The sequence below is a fragment of the Urocampus carinirostris genome, chromosome 9, assembly GCF_059441175.1.
Source record: "Urocampus carinirostris isolate Australia breed hairy pipefish chromosome 9, RoL_Ucar_1.0, whole genome shotgun sequence".
Classification (NCBI taxonomy): Eukaryota; Metazoa; Chordata; class Actinopteri; order Syngnathiformes; family Syngnathidae; genus Urocampus; species Urocampus carinirostris.
The window spans coordinates 11,445,233-11,466,982 of NC_142357.1; the positions used below are offsets into that span (position 1 = coordinate 11,445,233).

At 38.5% G+C, this 21,750-nt stretch overlaps 1 protein-coding gene across 1 annotated transcript in view; it reads right to left on the reverse strand.

Annotated features, from left to right (window-relative positions):
• fat2 (FAT atypical cadherin 2) overlaps positions 1–21,750 on the reverse strand; it is a 168,419-nt gene that overhangs the window by 126,472 nt on the left and 20,197 nt on the right. The window contains exons 2-3 of the mRNA XM_088344531.1: positions 11,133–14,392; positions 6,937–7,248 (exon numbers count right to left, since the gene is read on the reverse strand). Coding sequence (XP_088200657.1) covers positions 6,937–7,248; positions 11,133–14,392 — 3,572 coding nt within the window. The remainder of the gene's footprint in view (positions 1–6,936; positions 7,249–11,132; positions 14,393–21,750) is intronic.

Genomic DNA, 21,750 nt, shown 5'->3' on the forward strand with positions numbered 1-21,750 from the left:
TTGGGGGAATCAAACATCATTTTAAAGACACTGATTGTGTCAATGGTATCTGATGTGAGCTAGGAGCTAGAAAGTCCCAAATACCCATCACTGTTAAGTGGTGAGCTATTTTCAGAGCCAGTCAGTGGCTTTTAAGGGGCTAACTGGCACCATGTTAGTGACCCCTGCACTAGAGGTATTATACCGGCTCAATTATAGAATGCACTTCAAAATTGTGAAATTATTCTTTCATTTATTGAATGATTTGGATCCTGAATACATGAGAGAAATGGATTGAGTTGAGTTCAAGAGAAGCATGCTGCATTTAGCTGTTATGGCGCACACAAATTATATTTAGTAAGGTTCAGGGACAGTGAAGTCAGTCCATGATTTAAATGGGTTTTTTTTCAGTTTAAACAATTAAAGCGTTTGTTTTGCCCTTTTAGTTCTTCAGAAATATTTACGATTGTTTTATTTCTTGTACTGTTTATTACCAAATACTCCTTGTGTTTCTTTAACTTTTTTTTCTTTTTCCTGATATTTGTGTCTGTGTTTCTGTGCTTGCATGCTTGAGCTTGTTGTAGATCTTAGCGTTTGTGCCTTTGCATGTGGAAAGCACATTTGAGTTATTCCATGAAATGCTTTATAGAAATTAAACTGTTTTTCCACATTGATCCATACAATGATTGATCCCCTTTTTATGGGTCTACTTTACAATAAACCTTTGCTAGGAAGCACAGTGACAGCAGTTTCAGAATAGAAAACACTCTTCTGCAGGGGCCATAACATTTTTATAATATATAATAACGGAAAAAGATGGTATTCATTAAGAAGTGTGCTTTAATCAAGTCAATGGTACTAAGTTAAAAAGTGAGGGAGATTGTATAAACTGTACAAAAAGATGATTTGCATGTTTATCAAGGTTCTTTGTAACAAAATGATACGTGAGAATAACTGTTTGTCCGCCCAAAGGATTTTTACTTAATCAAATATCAAAAGAAAGGAAGCCGAGACCTCAGAGAGAACAATACTGCAAACAAATGAGGGCATTGGACCACAAGGCTCTCTCATCTTTACGTTTTTAATCTTGTGTGACAGTCATAAAGTAAACGCCAGTCAGCAGTGCACGCCTACACAATTAAACAATAAAAGGACTGCACAACCACTAAGTATGAAAAAGGCCACCTTGCATTTAATTTGGTTGCTTCATATGGTTACCTAACGTTTTGCTGAATTTGTACTGTTCAACCCTTTGTGCGGGAGAGAGAGGGAGAAGGAGAGACAGAGAGGGAAAAAGAGAGAGAGAGAGCAGGGTGGAGAAAGACATACAAAATGGGTGAGAGGGAGAAAAAGAACGAGCAAGGAAAAAAGAGTGAAGGCAGGGATGGATATTGGAGAGAGGGAGAAAAGTAAAGTGGGAGGGGCAAAGAAAAAGAGGCATATACTTGGCGAGATGAGAGAGAAAATGGGGTGAGGGCAAGAGAGAGAAAACGGGATGAGCGAGAGAGAAATGTGGAACAAGAGAAAGAGGAAGAGAAATGAAGACAAAAAGAAGCAAAGGGAAAAAGAAAAAATGAGAGAGAAAGACAAAGAGAAAGGGAAGTAAAGAGTGTGAAGAAACAGGATAAGGACAGAAAAGGAGAGAGAGATGGCTAGCAGGGGAAAGGGAGAGGCTGAGAGAGAAGTGGAGAGAAGAGAGGGAGAAAGTTAGAAACAGCAAGAAAGAGAATAGAGAGAGAAGGCAGATAGACAGACAGGAAAGGAGGAAAGATATGACAAAAGCAAGAAGTGAGAGAGAGGACTAAAAGATCAAACAATTCCTTCCCCGCATGTGCTAGGCACCAACAGAAACTCTGATTACTTGTTTACATTCAATCCCAGCATGCTGCAAATGTCATGCACGCTGTGATCATGAGATTACAATTTCAGCATCTCTGTGCCCTCAGAACGCTCCATCAATACTTCAATCTGTCTTTCATACATCTACAAACCGCTTAAAAAACTTTCACGGGAGTTAATATACCTTTGCACCCCTTGTATGCTGAATGCAAGTGGAAAGGGAGATGGGTTTTTTTCTGTTCATATTGATGAATTGATTGATTGCTTGGTTGATTGATTGATTGATTTGATGGATGGATGGATGGATGGATGGATGGATGGATGGATGGATGGATGGATGGGACGCTCCTGAAACTGTCCAAATATGTTCTAGCAAGCATGATGAGCCCCCTGTTTGAACTGAGCTCCCTTTTGGACCAGTGGAACAGCAAACTGTAAGCGATATATGTAGTGTTTAATCATATTTTCTCACATTTTTTTTCCCATTTATATTACTTTTTTTCAACTATATACCAAGTGTGTAAGAATCAATCGTACTGTAGTTTGATCAGGCTGCAGGGATCCAAAAGCTTAGCTTAGTTTACCATTTGTCTAACACAACGCACAGCAGGGATCCTGACGACACTCTTGTGTGTTTCGGTTTGACGACAAATCTTTTGTGAAATTATGACATTTCCGGAAACAGGATCATGTATTTTGTGTATTTCTACTAAATGACGTGTTTGGAATATGTCTATAAAGGGGAAGAAAATTACTCCCGTTTATCCAATGTCCGAAAAATGAAAACAGGCCTACTCCAAAATTTAGAACAGAATTGATTTGTATTCATGGAAAAAAAGGGAGAGAGCTTTTCCCCAGTGATTTAGAAGCTGGTTGTCACACGTATAGCAGAAGGCTTTGCGCTTTAGCAGAAGTACTCGCAGGGCTGCTGCCCGTCAATGCCAAGGTTCAGCTCATCTCTGAAGAGCAGGAACAGCGGCGACCAGATGATAACGGTACCATATCTGAGTCAGATTAGAAGGCTTTTCGTGCTATTGGTATCAATGTAAACCAGTAAGTCCGTTTTCAAGCATGGGAACAACCCCCCAAAAAATGGCCTGGAGAGGGATGGGCGCCACAAGGGTGTACTTGCCCAAGACGCACCACAAGGAGTGATGCCTTGACAACCCTGTTGGTTAAAGGATTAGCAAACTGTGAAGGCTTTGTTAGTGGTGCAGTCATATTTCTGAGATTTACAAAAAATATGTGGATTTGAAACACCTGCAAGATAGAGTTCAGGTTTGTGGCCCTTGCAGCAATGCTTAGGATGTTTGGATACATCTCCATCAAGGTGCTTCCCTCTCACATCTGCAACCTGATCATAATCCTAGCCTCCAAGCTATTCTTCTAATCTCAAATCCCACCTGTTTTCTTTCAGAATAACATGTTGTCAGTCCTAAATTGCGTCACTACAGCAGTAGCAGGTTTGCGTTTAGACATTAGTGCGTCATGCATTTTCTAATGGAGGACCGATCTTGCCATATATAGAAGTAAATGTACGAATAAAGTAATATTGTTTATTCCAGACAACAGAGTGCATCTGGTTAAAAGATGCATGTTCAAATTCAAAAACAAAACCCAAGCATCACCGGATTTTAAACAGCTATTAAGATGAACTAATTCACATTCATTTCTTACATTTTAAGCCCAGCGCAAACTGCATTGGGAGTTATCCATCGATGCCTTTGGGTGCAGAAGGCCGAAAGTGCCAGGCCCCCGCAAACCTGACGCCATTTTTAGCTGCATTTTCATTTCTGCTCTGAGATGTTCACGTCACGTGTATAGGAATCATGGGAATATTCAAGATGGCGACAATAAAGACGCGCACACATTGACTGCTGTACCTAAACAAAATGCGAATGAGGGCTGTTTTTTGCGTAAAATGTGAAAGTTTTGTTCCCAGACGACAGCACCAATGCAACCATACTGTCAAGAATAGTGCCAAATTGCAACACATATGTGCCTTTTGGTGTTTGTCGTTAGTGGTTCCTGCAGTAAGGGACAAAATTGCATTCACCTGTTAATGTTCCTCAAAAAATAAGGGAAACTTTAGTCACCTGACAATGATGCCGATGATACGGAAAGAGAAGTGTAGCGTGTTTGATCGATTAAAGTTCAAAGTTTTAATTGAAGACTTGATTTGTGGGGAAAAAAGTTAAAATATCAGGACTATGTTGTCCGTTTTACTTCTGTTAGTTATTACCAAATAAGCTATGGCTTTTTCCTGTCTGGATGTTTTCCCCTTCTGCTCTTTCAATTGGCAATCAAAGCTGTTGATTTTCAACTTTTGTAACCTTGCATATGATGACCAGTTGACCAAAATATCAATCAATCGATTAATCAATGTTGGCAAAAACATCGACCAATTTTCTCCTCTAGAAGGGTATCGGTAATGTTTCCAGAGGTCACTGCAGTGTTGTTATGTAGAGCGCATGCGTTGTGAAAAAGAGCAGCTCGTCTTTTCGTCGTTCCCACTACAAAAAAAAATGAAATAATAAGCCACCCCGTATTTAACAACGCAGTGTTTAAAATGTAGCAAAAATGTAGCCGCTTCTAGTCCGGAATTTATAGTACCCACGATATATGCAGTATAAATAAATGAACACATAGATAAATCAAGTAATACCTAAAGACAATTTACAGAGCTTTTCCCGCATTGGCTGATCGACATCTGGCTGAGATAAGGCATTGCAGTTGATCGGTGCACTCATTGACCAACCAAAAGGTCATCCAGGTTGACCCACTCTCTCTTTTGAGTAAAATTGTGTTGGGACAAAATAGTCAAGTAAAGTCAAGTCATGTTTTATTTGTATAGCCCTTAACCACAAGGAGTCTCAAAGGGCTGCAAAGACCACATACTATTGCAAACTACAGACTATTATTACACCATCCCATGATCCAAAACCTACATGAGAGCAAGGAAAAACTTAAAAACAAAGCAACCTTGAGAAGGAATACCAACAAAATAAATGAGAACACACCACAAAATGCATGATATAATACACAACTAAATAAATACTGAAAAACAAACAAAATAAAAATGCAAAATTCATAAATAAAGGAGTACATTGCATTTATGTCAGGTGCTCAGGCATTACATGATTTATTATTTTTATGTCTTCATTCATTTATATGGCATATATTTGTGGGCATTTATTTATAAATACATTTATTTCCACATACGGCAAGACCGGCCCTCCATATTTTCTTCCGCCTTGAAAAGCATTCTTATCACACTGCTGCAGCCACTGATCTGCAATGCATACTACACCGTCTCTCATCACGTTTTGTGGGCCCAGTAGAGTAAAACGTTTGCGTGACCGGACCAAATCAATCAATCTCTTTGAAAGGTGCACATTCCTGTGCTAGCCTCTTTTAAGTGCAATCCAGTTTTCTGTTACCCTGCCTGCATGCTGGCGCATTAAACTGATGCCCAGACACGTCACAGTCCAGTTTTGTACGTCAACAGTGCAGTCAGGGGAGGCAAGAAAGGCTGTGCCTCACTTATCATTGTGGCAATATAAAATCCTCCTATTAAACGTAACAATTTTTAACTTCCTTTCTCAAAATCGCAGAATTTCTATATTTTATTACAAAATAATTATGAATATATTATTAAAAATACATTAAATATGTAACATATCATAGTGCTGAGAGTTGATAGATGCAGAGTGAGGCATAATTTTATCTTGCCTCATGGCAGAGGGAGAAAGTGAGACCAGGATTCTGATTTGGCGAACACCTCGGCCTCAGACAACAAATTTGGTGAGCTAGCAAGCTAGCAGCATGTCAGGCCATCCATTATTTTATTTAGATTTACCTGACTTTTCTGCATTAAAAATATTTCTTTATAAATCTGACACAAACTTGACTGCATGTCACTGGATAACCAATATTATTACACCATCAAATTTTCAATGGGAAGCTAGGCAATTCCTGCTGATGTAGAGTTGGTTGGTTGGTTGGTTGGTTGGTCAGTCGGTTGGTTGGTTGGTTGGTTGGTTAGTTAGTTGGTTGGTTGGTTGGTTGGATCCCCTAACTACTATGGTCAATTTCCTGTGGTGTGTCTTGGGCAAGTACAGCCTGGTGGCGCCCATCATTGGATAATTAATTTAAAGGCTTAAGTGCATAAATCCTGTTAATACCCCTGACTCATGTATTTAGATTAATGAGAACAAGAGATAAGATGACTACATTTTGAAGACTTTAGTCAACTTAGTGCAAAACTGACTCAAACATATACAATTTTTTTGACCAAATAGTGGTCAAAAAACAATTTCTGCTTCTAAAATTGATTATTTTGTCTATCAAAAATACCCACAAAAATAATAAGTATCATATTATTTTTATCATGTATGTGTCATTAATATTTATTTTGATAATAATACATTTTTAATATCAATACAAACAAAAAACAAAAGAAATTATTGCAAAACTAATTTAAACAATTATTTTGGCAAACCATGAATACTTTTACACAATTTTTACAGAGACCTATTTTCTATTTGCCTTGATGTAAAAAGATATAATTTTCATTAAAATGGATAATGGCCCCCACGCTGTCATTGGAATCCACTAAATTTGAGTATGTAAAATGTTTTAGCTAAATCACCAATACATTACATTGTACTGAATGTTCCAGGTCAACATTTTGTGTAATTGTTTTATTGTGTACTTTGGATTAGTTTAACATTTGTAAAAATAAATATGTATTAATTGATCTGTTTGGTTTGTATTTGCTTTAATGATTTTGAATTCTGCTTCATTTAGCTTTGTTTTGTTATTAAGCTCTGTTTATGTCGCTGCAAGGGGACTACATTACTTTACTACTTTAAACCATCTTTTGTGTGTTTTGTTGATTTGCCTTCTCTTTTAAAGGGGGATAGTGCATCCCAGTGGTACAAAAACATTCATCAGGTAAAACGTCATGTTGTGCATACTATTACATAATAAATGTAATATATGGATTAAAGCAATAAAAAATAATTCCAAAAGCTTTTTAGGAACCTAGCCTAGAAAAGCCGGTTTTCTAAAAAGAACCGAGATTTCCGGCACTGAGGAGTTCAAAATTCCACTCACCTGTATTTGGATCAACGTTAAAGTACGTCTGGTGCGACTCTGCCATCTGGAACGTAAGCCGGCCTTGTGAAGACGCGTCAGCATCGGAAGCCGCCACATTGATGATGGAGAAAATGGTTTCTACGTTCTCCGGAACAGACGCAAAGTAGATAGGATGGGAAAGCTCCGGCGGGTTATCGTTGACGTCCAGTACGTCCACGTAGACGTGAGTCCACGATTCCCGGGGCTCAGTACCAAGGTCAGTGGCCACCAACGAGAGCCAGTAACAGGGAACTTTTTCCCGGTCCAGCGGTCGAGTTGTCCGTATCACACCTGTAGATGTATCAATGTTTTTTTTGAGCCACGGTCAAGTCAAGTTCATTTGTGTAGCCCTTAATCACAGAAAGTCTCAAAGGGCTGCAAAGGCCACCGTTACAAACCCCTCTAGAACAAGAAAACAAGTGCTAAATATTTTTGCATTATTTTTATTGCACTACTGTCATGACGGATTAGTTTTCATTGCACTATTTTTACAACTTAGGACTATTTCCAAGCGCTACCTAGTAAAATGTTTGGCCTATTTATACAGTAATCCCTCGGTTAAACTTTTTTTTTTAATTAATATTTTATTTTATTATTATTTTTTTTTTAGAACCGCGAAGCTCTGAACCCGTGAACATGGAACCGCAAAGTAGCTAGGTCCCACTGTACTGACATTCTTATATTTACTTTTTTTTCGTATTTATTAGAATTTTATCGTAGCTAAATTAAGTTTTTTCCCGTCAGTCCTTTTTTCCTTTGTTTTTTTCAAATGTTTCTTAAGTTATTGCTTTTTAGTTCATTGTAACCTTTTATTAGATTAAAAGAGGGGGAAAAATGTCACTCAATCAATTCTGGAGTGGCAAGTCTAATCTTGATGTCAACAATGACAAGACCATTTTATTCACTTAAATTCAATTAATTTTTGAATGTGCTGTTGTTCACATGCACAAGAAAGGTCTTCCCCCTCAGACCACAAAAAGTTCCAGCAATATATGGTATCAAAGTTAAATCCAAACTCAAACATACTTAAAATCAATCAATTTTCTTCATAGGTGAGGCATGCTGATACCCCTACAAAGAAAGAACACCAAACTCTCTGTTTTTTCTCGCCTGTCTGACAGAGAACTCAATTTGCCCTGATTTTATCTAATCCGTAAGTGTAGAGGCAGGCTAATGGAATGCGCAGTGATTTGTTGAGGGGTCGCAAGGGGCGCACTGAAAAAAAAAGATGCACACTGATGGAAAAATAGACAAAGCACCTTGTCCAAGGCCCCCGGGCGTTGTGTGTCATCCTGCCCTATCGGCAACAGGAGCGGACAATGTAGCTTTGGGATGGAAAGCAGACGGATATTTATTACACTGTTAATGAGATACTGAAGTTTCAAGAGTGGCAAGAGTGGAATTTAGCCACTGTTTGATTGATTCACTAAAGTCTTATCTAATCATTAAAACAGGCTTTTACCATGTGATATACAACTCCAGAGTAAAGGGTTGTATTCACAAAGCAGACCAGGACAAGCTTATGGTTTTTATCTTTCAGAGATACGGTTATTTTAATGGCCTTCCGACAAGACTCCCTAAAATACATTTGCAGCTCATCTTCAATGCAGAATTTTAGTTTCAAAGCCATTTGAAGAACAATGCTAAAAATAGGCCTCTAATCACTGAATTCAGCCAAGTCCCAAAATGAGCAGACACAGATTGTAAATTCAGCATTGGTGGGCCATCTGGCCCAACTAGGCCGTCTCTGTCGGACTAAAAAATTAATCGAATCATGTGATGTTAATTACATTTTGGCCATGAATACTTTTAAGTAATTCTTAATAGTTTGTCAGCTTCAAATCGTTTTTAGTCTCTGTCGGACTAAAAAATTAATCGAATCATGTGATGTTAATTATATATTGGCCATGAATACTTTTAAGTAATTCTAAATAGTTCGTCAGCTTCCTATCGTTGCTTTTTCCCCTGTTTTTGCTGCTTCCAGTTGTGTGCTTTGGTATTAATTTCTCTACCTAATCATATTTCAGCCATTACTTGTTGCCAGGGTTAGAACTCTTCCCTGCGGGCTTCATAATGAGCTCTGTAGGCCCTGAGCCTAAAATCAATGAAGATAAAGCTGGTGGTTAAGCCATCAGATCTCGAGTTGGCGACATCAAGGCCTTCTTGCAGGCGTAAGGACATGTCAGAGGTTTTAGAAACTATAATTGGCTATTGGGCGGTAACGAAAGTATCACAACGGAAATGTAAGGAAAATACAGTATCTCCTAGTCCACAGCTTCTGTTGAACGTACGTTTTTAGCCCTAAATTAAATACAAATTTATGCCAGAAGTAGAAGGACAGGCTCTACTTTTAGCATTAGCTTGAACTTCTCTTTTTAACTGAAATGTATGAGAAATCTGTACTACAGAGTAATTGAAATCTTCCCAAGTAAAGAAAGGTTAAGTTTTGTGCACAAATAAATAAAGTAAATATGTGGCTATATTTGAAAATGTGTATGTTTGGAAGAGGGCAGAACGTCAGCGCTGTGGTTAACGGAGGTGCGGCACAGTTCTGAGGTCATGAGGTCGAACTTTACTGTGTGGTGTTTGCATGTTCTCCCGTGCTTGCGTGGGTTTCCTCCGGGCACTCCGGTTTTCTCCCACATTCCAAAAATATGCATGTCAGGTTAATTGGCCGGTCCAAATTGTCCCTAGGTGTGAATGAGCAAGCGAGTTGTCCATCTCTGTGTAGCCTGCGACTGGCTGGCAACTAGTTCAGGGTGTCCCCTGCCCACTGCCCAAAGATAGCTCGGATGGGCTACAGCACCCCCGCAACCCTCCTGAGGATAAGCTGTGCAGATAATGGATATATTTGGAAGGTGCAGTTTAAGATGTCATTATTAATGCTTTTTATCTGTGTTGCAGTTGTTGCTGCAGTAAATGTTTAATGGCAATAAAATACTTTGAAGGTTTGATTCAGACGTTCAGTAGCACAACTGAAACCAACTGAAACCCACAGCCCGCCACTGAAAATCTGAATTGACGCCCTTGAGAACTAGAATTGCTGAGCCCCTATGTCCAATATGCAAGGAACTAAACAGTATTAAGTTTACTGTGAGTTAATAAAAGTGGGTTGATCTTGAAATAAGATAGACCGCCTTTAGCCACAGGTGCCTTTTACCCAACCAAACAATTGCTGGTTCTAAAGACACTTTTTCTGAACTTAATCCCCGTTCTCCCCATCTCTACCGAGCTGCTTTGGTGCTTTTCTTCAAGCGCTCACTATTGACTAACTTCTTGAGTCACTGCCATTATTCCAGAACCATAAACTGTGGACACATTAACCGTACTTATCTTATTTTCTCATCACTTCTACTTATCTTCTATTTTGTGTGCAACAAAACTACTGACAGTTATTTTCTTTTTTACTGGTATCTCTTAGACAAAGTAATGTGTTCATTTGCATCATCAGTACACATTGAAGAAAATAGCCATGTATGTTCCTCTTCACTATAATGTAGTCAAGTGATCATTATCTTTGCTTTTATTACGGAAAATAGAAACCGTTGTACATCAATTAACTCAATTCACGGGTTTACTTTTTGATGCAGCTATAGTTGCGCTAAGTGAAGGATGATGTCCGTGTATCTCACCTCGTGAGCCTATTAGTGTGCGATCCTATTATGTAGCAAAAACATTATTCATGTTCCATAATTTTTATAATTTTCTTTTGTGAGGAGCGGGCAGAGTATCTCTTTCATGATTTGAACAGTTATTTATTTTGTGTAGGGTTTTTTTTTTACTTTATTTATGTGCACTCTTAAGAGAATCAAAAAATATTCATTTCTGCTTCACTTTAATCTCCAAATATTCCCAACAAAGTCCAACAAATTGCAAATATTTTTTATTTGAGTTAACTAACACTTTTAAACAAACATGGACTTGTTACCAGCAAACAGAGTATGTATTAAAAATAAAACAAGCCCATGCCTTTACTTTGACATCTACAAGATGTTGGATTTTAATGACATACGTGTTTTTAGAACATTAAAATTTTAACAAAATCCGACATGAGCTTAAGGAGAGCATGCAAATTCAATAATGTGTGGTTCAAATTAATATAGAAGCCAATGGCAGGGAGAAAAAAAAGTGCTGCTGTATCATGTTTTTTATGTTGAGATTCAATCATATCTCACCCGTTTCCTCATCAATGGTGAACACTCCGAGACCAGAACCATCGTGAATATGGTACCGGATGACGCCATCTGCACCCGCGTCTTTGTCTGTGGCTGTTACTGTAATTACGGCTGTCCCCGTCACAGCATTCTCCATGACCATGGCCTCATACACAAATTCATTGAAGAGCGGTTGGTGGAGGTTCTCGTTCACATCCAACACCTGGATCTCAACGAAGCAGGAAGATGAAAGTGATCGTGGAAGGCCGTGGTCAATGGCACGTATGGTAAGATTATAAGACAGCCGTCGCTCAAAGTCTAACTCCTTGTCCAGGGTCAAGGCACCTGTTGAAGAGTCCAAGCGAAACATCCCCCTCTCTGTGTTCTTAATGTTGTAGGTGATGAGGCCCCCACTGCCTAGATCGGAGTCCATGGTCTCCACCCAGATTAATAAGGCTCCCACTGGTAAATCTTCTGGAACTTTGACTTTGTAAATAGTTGTCAAAAAAGTTGGCGCATTGTCGTTTATGTCCTGAAGCACTACAATAAGATGTAGGGTGGATAACATGGGAGGAGAGCCTTTGGATTGATCTCTGGCTTCAATCCAGAGATCATGCCTGGGTAGGGTTTCTCGATCCAAAGGGGCTGCAACCACCACCTCACCTGTCAACTCTTGAACCTGAAAAAAGTCCGTGGACGTCGATAGGCTGTACTTAACTTTACCGCTAGCATCCGTGTCAGAATCAGTTGCACGGGCTGTGAAAATGACAGACTCTACTTTGGTGTTTTCTGGGATGTGAATTACATGTCTGGGCTGATCAAAAAGTGGTGGATTGTCATTGACGTCCAGGATATTCACTGTCAGAAACTTCCAAGCTGATCTTTGGGGGGATCCCAGATCATAGACTGTGATGTTTAGAATGTAAAACTCTCTGCTCTCTCTGTCAAGTTGACAAACCAGATGAAGGTCGCCAGAGAAGGTGTCTACAGCAAAGCAGCCGTCCTCATTCCCAGCAGAGATGGTGTACACGAGCATTCCATTGAAGCCCGTGTCATGGTCCGACGCATCCAAGCTGACCACTGTGAAATTCAATGGGTAGTCTTCGACGAGATCCAGAGAGCCAGGAATACCACTGCTAAACACAGGGGAGTGTCTGTTTGTAATGTGAATATCAGAGGATGTATCCTCCACATCTTCAGTCAAGATGGGTTTGATTGACTCGATTAATTTTTCAGTGAGACGTTTGAGAATGAATGTCTCGTGACAGCTAACCGTCGGCTTGTCACCTAAGCTTGTGATTGTCACCCGGAGAATTAAAGTATCTGAGCGGTGCTCCTCGTCGGAGGCGACGACTCCCAAATCGAACGAATGTACACCTGGTGGCACTGAACGTTTCAAAGTGACCTCACCTGACACACTGTTGATGGCAAATATCTGGAGTTCATTGCCTGACTCGATGACATAGCGCAGCTGTTGTAGCTCATCCAAGTCAATGGCTGACAGTTCTACAATCGTACGGCCAATGGCGAATTCTGGTGGTAATGTGACATTGCAGCCCACCCTCTCAAAAAGAGGGATGTTGTCATTAATATTGTTCAGAGTGATAGTCACAGTACACTCGCTAACTCGACTGAATGGCTCCCCACTGTCTGAGGCCCAAACGTTAAAGTGGTACCAACGTTTCATAAGCTCGTAATCCATGTGCTGTGTTGTGAAGATCACGCCAGTGAAAGGTTCAATTGCAAATGGCAGGTGGTTAGCATTAGCAATGGTGTAAGTCACAAAGCCATTTTTCCCTTGGTCCTTGTCTGTTGCTTTTATATTCAAAATGCTGCTGCCAATTGGGCTGTTTTCATCCACTGTGGCCTGGTAGGAGGGTAACATAAACTCTGGACTATTGTCGTTTTCATCCCCAATCTTGACCACGACGTGAGCTCTAGCTTCCCCTCCGTTGGCCAATATTTCAAACTCATAGTGTTTCTGACTTTCATAGTCAAATGTCTCCCTGGTGATTATGATGCCGGTTTGAGGATTTATCTTGAATTTAGAGCTGTCTGGGTTTGTTTTGACACTGTACATCACATTGTTGGATTCAACTGAAACTTTTGCAACAAACGTTTTTGGGGGAGATACTTCACTGAGGGTAACAATATAGGTGTCCTTCAAGAATGATATGGGTCGGTAATGAAAGGCAGGCACGTGAATATGAGCAATGGGAGACATCAAACTAGGTGCGCTAATGTCTTGAGCTTGTAAGGACAGGTTGAGTCCAAATTGATTTTGTGACCAGACTATATTTTTGGTTGAGATTACTTGAAAGTCACCTCCTTCTAATCCCTTAGGGATGACCTCAAAGTTCTTGTGAGGATCACCACTAACGATATGAAGCGATTTGGTGGGTTTGAGGCCCTCTTTGACGTGGACACTGATTGTCACCATGCCATTTGCGGAGACTGATGATTCTTTGGGAGTTTGGATGATTGGAGAAGAGACAGAAGCCTTTTGCACTTTCACACTCACCTTGGCAACATTGCCAAATTTCTGAACACCAGAAATCTTCTTAGTTCTGTCCTCGGCTAACACAGTAAGATCATATCGATCAGAGTGAGAGAAGTTAAGTTTCTTCAACAAGCTGATAGTGCCGCTGAACGGGTCCACGACAAATGGATGGGATTTGACGGTGAATGTGTAATAAAACTCAGCATTGCTTCCCATGTCGGCATCAGCTGCATTAACCCTGACCAAACTGGATTGAAGTGGAGTGTCTTCTGGGATTGTTACACTGTAAGAGGATGGGTCAAAAAGGGGCTTAAGGTCATTTGTGTCCAGGACCATGACAAGAACTTTGGTTTTAGCCTGGAGTCCATGAGTTCTCTCTGAAGCCTCTACAGTCAGTGTATAAGCATCTCTAACTTCTCTGTTCAAGAGTGCGGCATGTTGAGTTTTGATCCTCAGGAAGCAAAAATCTCCAACTTTGACATCCTCTGCTTGGAAATAGCCTCCGTCGTCCCCGGAGACAATCACATATTTGATTTCCCAGAATGGATCCACCATATCCAAGCCCATTTTCACCATCGTCCCCACATAAGACCCTACGCTTGAGTTTTCGTCAATAGTGGTGTTGTAGAGATGGTGCGTGAATCTGAGAGGTGCTTCGGCTTTGAATTCTGCAACTGTACTTTCACATCGTTTTAAATTTAGCAGGATTGTCCCTAATGTTACCAGGTTAGCAAATAGGGATGAAGCCATTTTTGGAAATTGCCTGTTGATCCTCTGTTGGCTGAAAAGAAAACAAAAAACACATTACGGGTTGTTAGGTAATAGATGGACACAGTTTAACAGCTTTAACAAAGTTTAAATGCTTTCTACGGCTTTGGCAATTGAAAACATGTCTTATTTTGCCAAGCAAATTGTATGTTGTCAGGAAAACTTTAATTGGCAAGGACATTTCTTTTGTCAAGCATGGCCAGAATGGCATCTGGGCTGGATATTGGTCATTTTAAGGCACAAAGTAAACAACCAATTGGAATATCCCTTGGCCTTCCTGCAATTGAAGTGAGCAGCCCTTTGTTTTACAGCAATTTCTGTGCTTTTTTATTTGTTTTACTCTTTACTTTCATTTTATTGTAAATAACCGTGTATACAGACAGCTTTAAATGTGAACATTAAGCTAAAGATAGATCAGTAAATACTAAATTAAAAAATGATATCCACAAAAATGTTTAATGAATTGACCTTTTGAATCTCACCATTGCTTTGCAAAAAAAAACCATTAAAGACAAAAGGAAGAATTTAAAAATAACGTTGCAACAATTTGCTGTTATATGTGTGTAGCGTGCTTGAAGGCAACTAACTTGATGACCAAAATTGTCAGTATCATGCATGAAATTTGAAAAATTTTCAAATAGCCCGTTCTTCACATTCTGTTTACATACATAAAAATTGTTTGGACTGGGTTATTCCACTCCATACAAAAGCATCTATTTAGGCAGCAATTGTTGTTTGGAAATGCTTTAGAAATAATAGTGAGGAAAGATAACCAAGTCCCCAAGTCTTTCCACAGTAAACACATTAAATACATAGACTACTGGCTTGGCTAGGTCTGCAGATATACATTTGGCTTTGGGGAGTGTCCCTGTCGGTCTATACTCTGAAGTACACTAAATGTATATAGCCTTAAATGGCCAATTCAAAATTTGATACCCTCTAACCAGTGTTTCTCACCTAGAAAAAATTGGGCAAATAATATTAAGAAGAATTTTTTTTAAAAAAATGGAGGGTCAATTACACTCCTAACAATAAATGGCAAGCTTTGCTTCAGCTGCTAAGTGGAAAACAAGTCAAGTCAAGTCAAGTCATTTTTATTTGTATAGCCCTAAATCACGAAGAGTCTCAAAGGGCTTCACAGATTGTTACACTATATTACACAAACTATTTTCAACCGACAAGAGGAGTAGGTTATTCGTATGCAATGGAGTAGAAGTGAGTTTTAAGTTTAGATTTAAACATTTCCACTGAGGTTGCAGATCTAATCTCAGGGGGAAGAGCATTCCACAACAATGACAATAACTATTGATAGCGAAATATGAAGATGGTGTTTATGAAAACAAACTTGAAATTAACAAAATAACAGATGACTCTTAACAAATAACCTTCTTCCTGAGGTTATATATATATATATATATATATATATATATATATATATATATATATATATATATATATATATATATATATATATATATATATATATATATATATATATATATATATATATATATATATATATACTGGACTGTCTCAGAAAATTAGAATATTGTGATAAAGTTCTTTATTTTCTGTAATGCAATTAAAAAAACAAAAATGTCATACATTCTGGATTCATTACACATCAACTGAACTATTTCAAGCCTTTTATTATTTTAATATTGCTGATTTTGGCTTACAGCTGAAAAAAACTCAAAAATCCTATCTCAAAATATTAGAATACTTCCTCAGACTAAGTAAAAAAAATAATTTTATAACAGCAAAACTAAATCAAACATTTGAAAATGTCCATTGATGCACTCAGTACTTGGTTGGGAATCCTTTTGCACGGATTACTGCATCAATCCGGCGTGGCATGGAGGCAATCATCCTGTGGCATTGCTGAGGTGTTATTGATGCCCAGGATGCTTCGATAGCGGCCTTCAGCTCATTTGCATTTGTAGGTCTGGTGTCTTTCATCTTCTTCTTAACTATACCCCACAAATTCTCGATGGGGTTCATGTCAGGGGAATTAGCAGGCCAATCAAGGACAGTGATGCCATGGTCAGTGCACCAGTTACTGGTGGTTTTGGCACTGTGGGCAGGTGCCAGATCATGCTGGAAAATGAAATCCTCATCTCCATAGAGCTTTTCAGCAGATGGAAGCATGTAGTGCTCTAAAATCTCTTGGTACACAGTTGCATTTACTCTGGACTTGATGATACACAATGGACCAACACCAGCAGCTGACATGGCTCCCCAAACCATTGCTGACTATGGGAACTTCACACTGGATTTCAAGCAACTTGGATTTTGCTCCTCTCCAGCCTTTCTCCAGACTCTGGCGCCTTGACTTCCAAATGAAATGCAAAACTTGCTTTCGTCTGAAAAGAGGACTTTGGACCACTCTGCAACTGTCCAGTGCTTCTTCTCCATAGCCCAAGTCAGACGCTTCTTCCGTTGTCTTGAGTTCAGAAGTGGCTTGACCATGGGAATACGGCTATTGTAGCCCATTTCCCGGACACGTCTGTGAACTGTGGCTTTTGATACCTGGACTCCAGCTTCAGCCCACTGTCTTTGAAGCTCCCTCAAATTCTGGAAGCGGCTCTTCTTCACAATTTTGTTAAGGCTGCGGTCATCTCTCTTGGTTGTGCAGCGTTTACGGCCACATTTTTCCCTTCCAACAGACTTTTTGTGGATATGCTTTGAAACTGCACTCTGTGAACAGCCTGCTCTTTGAGAAATTTATTTTTGTGTCTTACCCTCCATCAGGAGGGTATCAATGATGGTCCTCTGGACAGCAGTCAGATCAGCAGTGATTTAGTTTACTGAACCAAGCTAAGTGTTTTTAAGGCTCAGGAAACCCTCGCAAGGTGTTTCGAGTTAATTAGATGATTCAGGTGATTAGTTGAATAGCCTACTTGTATACTTTTTCATGATATTCTAATATTTTGAGATAGGATTTTTGAGTTTTCTTAAGCTGTAAGCCAAATTCAGCAATATTAAAATAATAAAAGGCTTGAAATAGTTCAGTTGATGTGTAATGAATCCAGAATGTATGACATTTTTGTTTTTTTAATTGCATTACAGAAAATAAAGAACTTTATCACAATATTCTAATTTTCTGAGACAGTCCAGTATATATATATATATATATATATATATATATATATATATATATATATATATATATATATATATATATATATATATATATATATATATATATATATATATATATATATATATATATATATATATATATATATATATAGCTTGGGTGTCATGATGGATGAGTGGTTAGCACACAGCCCCACGGTGCGGACTTTCGGGGTTCAATTCCAGCAACCACAGCTGCCCCATTTGGAGTTTGCATGTTCTCCCTGTGCCTGCCTTGGTTTTCCCAGGCACTATGTTTTCCTTTCACATTCCAAAAACATGCATGTCAGGTTAATTGGCCGGTCTGAAAATATATTTTCCCATAAATCTTGTGTTCATTTTATGGGAGGACAAGCTTAATTTTTAATCGTAATAGTACTTGTAATTCGTGGGTACGATTGTGGGCGCTCATGATTTATTATTGAGTAGTTTCTTTGTTTCTTTCTTTGTTCCTTTCTTTGTTTCTTTCTTTGTTTCTTTCTTTGTTTCTTTCTGTGTTTCTTTTGTTTCTTTGTTTTTCTCTTTGTTTCTTTGCTTCTTTATTTCTTTGTTTCTTTCTTTCTTTCCATATTGCTTTCTTTTTTTATTGCTTTCTTTCATGCTTTCTTTCTTTCTTGCTCAGGGCATAATACTACACTTATATTTAATTGACTCCAAAACGAGAAAAAAAAAGTTTTTTTTATTGCAGGCTAGTGACACTCAGAAGTTATAATAAACGCTCGCTGAACTTCCTTAGTGAAATTGACACTGGTAGTTCATCATACACTGCAGCTATTTACACATCACTGCAGCGATTTACACGTCAGGAAGAAGGTAATTTGTTCAGCGTCATCTGTTATGTTCCATAAAAACTAGTCACCTACGATTTTAATGGTCCAAAAAAATGATGCAAATAAATGTCAAGTTTCCCCCCCAAGCCTTATTTTATTTTATTTTTTTTCAAATAATAAAGTACCTCTAGTTCAAAATGTTGAATCATCATTTCATTGTGAATCAACTTGTGTGTGTTTATACATAAAAAAGACACCAAAATCTGTCTCTGTGTGCTATCCAGTGCAGCAAATGAAACCCAATCAAACACATACTAACACTCCTGTTCTGACTTGCTGTGAGCAAGCGCAATACAACTTTGCAGAAGAAAAATGCTCCCTCTGAGCCTTTTACGGCAGATGTCGGCTCCTTTGCAAATCACCCTGTAATTATTCCTCAGACAGCTGCAAAGCAGGCAACAAGTTGCAACTGAAATGACGCTTACCAGATCAGTGCAGAGCTTTGCAGCAGGGGAGAATTCAGTGCTATGTGACGATGCATTTGATGCTGTCAGCACGACCCCTGCTTCTACTAGCTTCGAAAGACTCACACGTTTGCTCGGTGGAATGAAGACAAAATCCAAACAAATACATGTGGCTTTGCGAGGAGACGTAACATAGAATTCAAAACTGGTGGTATTTGAAATGTTTGATTTATGACTGTGTAGTTATTTAAGGCTTGAATGCCAAGTATGTTAAATAAATTGAAGCTGACAAGAATATACACTGCCTAATCGTGATTAATGACTTAATTTAGCTTTAGTCCATGTGTTAAAATGTGAAGAAATATATTTTGATTTTAATTAATCTCAACTACATAAATAAATGGAACCATGTGTCCTATTTCTCCGCCTCCAAGTGGTTAAAAAAAACTTAATTCATTGAAAAAAACAATATTGATTGAAATAATAAGCAAAAAGACATGAACTATTATATAAGCATGCGTTTTTTAAATACACATAGGTCCAGAAATTAACACTCATTTTACATTACATGAGCCTCCCCTAAAAAGTGTTGCCAGAATTGACAACCATCTTGCAGCCGTGGGTTAAAAATTCTTGACAAAAAAAAGTAAAATCGTGTGTTTTGGACAATTTGAGTTGTATACTTTATATTCTTCTTTGGGGTTTATGAGCACATGTTTTTGATGTTTTTAGTGGCCAAATAATACACAATGTCCCCTTAACCAAATACTGGTGGGTGGATATATTATGAAAAATGCTTTGGTCTCAACTCCCGCGCAACAAAGTCACACGAACAGCCTCTAAACAGCCATTAAAAAATGGATATTATGTTTTATAAATTGTTAAAAGTGAAAATTGTCTGAGAAGTTTGCAATAAATATATGAATTCAATGTTGGATGTTTTTTCGTTGAAATATCTGATAGTTGAATTTTAATTCAGCTCACAGATTGCTAACGTTTTTTTACGGCACAAGTACTGGCTATTTGCTTGAATTCTGTGCCCACAAGCACAAAAACTTTCAGCCTGGTCAGTTAAAATATTAGATTAGCACAGCAAATGCCATTAACCGATACCCTTAGCAATAACCGGTTCAAGTCACCAAGGCTAGCAGCTGAAGCAAAGCTAGCCACCTTAGCTTTGGCATCAACCAATTACAGGTGTAAGTTAGTATCGTATGTTGCACACGCTAATGCTATTGCTCACATCAAAATGGCTTCTGTGGCATGTGCTTCCTCATTTGTCATTATACATGATAAAAGGTCCCGGGCTAGTGTATTTTATTATAATAAAATATCTATGTGACATGGGGCAACGTATTAGCTTATCCTGTAAAAAAAAGCAAAATCATAAGAACAGATTCCGCATTAATACCAAAATCTGTACAGGGTTGTTACAGTCAGACCCAAAACTTTAGACAACATGCAAAACTCCCTTTTTGCGGACCTCTTAGCAGCAAGATGACAGACAAAGATGCCAGGTTTCTTTGGGTAAGGCTCACACTATATCAAATAAATACAAATTTCTCAAATTAAAAATGCATGTTTCTATTATTGTTCGTGTATTTTTGCTTGTTATTTAAATGAGTATTGCTATTTTATTGATTAAAGTGTTTTTTCCCAAGGGAGTGCTAAATATATTTTGAGAACAACCCCTAACAATTTTGGAAACAGAACTCCCTGAGTTTACTGTATATTTCATGAAAGATGCTTTGTTGCTTTGTAGAAAGTACAAAGATGGTCCTTAAAATGAGTTCAATCCGGAGGTTAAATCTGAGCAAGGATTTGCTCTAATCATTCAGACTCAATTTGCTCTCAAAGTCAGTTTTTGTAGTTTTGTAAACCCAAAGTTTTCTGACACAGCTTTTAAATGACTCATTATCCACCGTGGCCATGTGATTGAAGTCATTTACTTTACTAAAAACCTGGTTGGCACCTCAATGATATGCCTGACTGCTAATCTGCACCAAAGCACAGAAGCCACAGAAACACCTCCACCTGCAATCAGCGTCAGAGAAAGTAAGTGATGTCTTCCTGCCTCTCCCCGAAGACAAATGCAGCAATGCCTGCAGCTGAGACGGAAACGGACGCCGCTATCGGGCTTTATCGGAGCATTCCGACGGAATTCTGCAAAAACGTTGGCTTGGCTACGGTACAGTCATTCAGCTCGTGCAGGTAAACCAGTGGAGGGTGACGGCGACGGTGATTATGACGGTGATGATGACTGTACGGGTTCTTTATCTGCTGTGGAGGCGACGCGATGCTCACGCGGGATCAGATTAGTGTGCTCTGGGTCACTATTTGGGTTTCAGAATGATGAGATTTGAAGCATGGTATTCATCTCAACAATGCATCGCAGTTAGTTTAGGTAACACGCTGACACCAATCACTTGATGGACGGACCGTTTCCCAGACATTTTTGTTGAAGGCCTTTTTATAATTTGAATGGCACTACGCGATCCAACCAACCAACCAACCAACCAACTAATCAACGAACTGACCAACCAACCAACCAACCAACCAACCAACCAATCAATCAACCAACCAACTTACCAACCAACCCTTCTCATCAAGATTGCAGATAATCTTGTCAGCTCCCTTTAAGAGAATCAAATATTATTTAAATTAATTACAAATTTCTTGACCTACAATTGAAAATGCATGCTTATGTGATGGTTCACATATTTCTTGCTTATGATTCAAGTTAATATTGTATTTTTGAGGATTTTTATTACCACTAAGATGCGCTAATTAATACATTATTATTAAGTGTGAACTATACTATACCTATCAGTGAATTCATTAGGGAAGTTATATTTCACATTTACCTAAACCTGTACAAATACTTACATAATAAGTAGGTATTGATAGACACTACACCCTGATGCCATACATACATATATTTTTAAAGAAATACCTCTTAAACCCCAAAATGTTTTTCTTTAATGTTGCACTAATTTAAC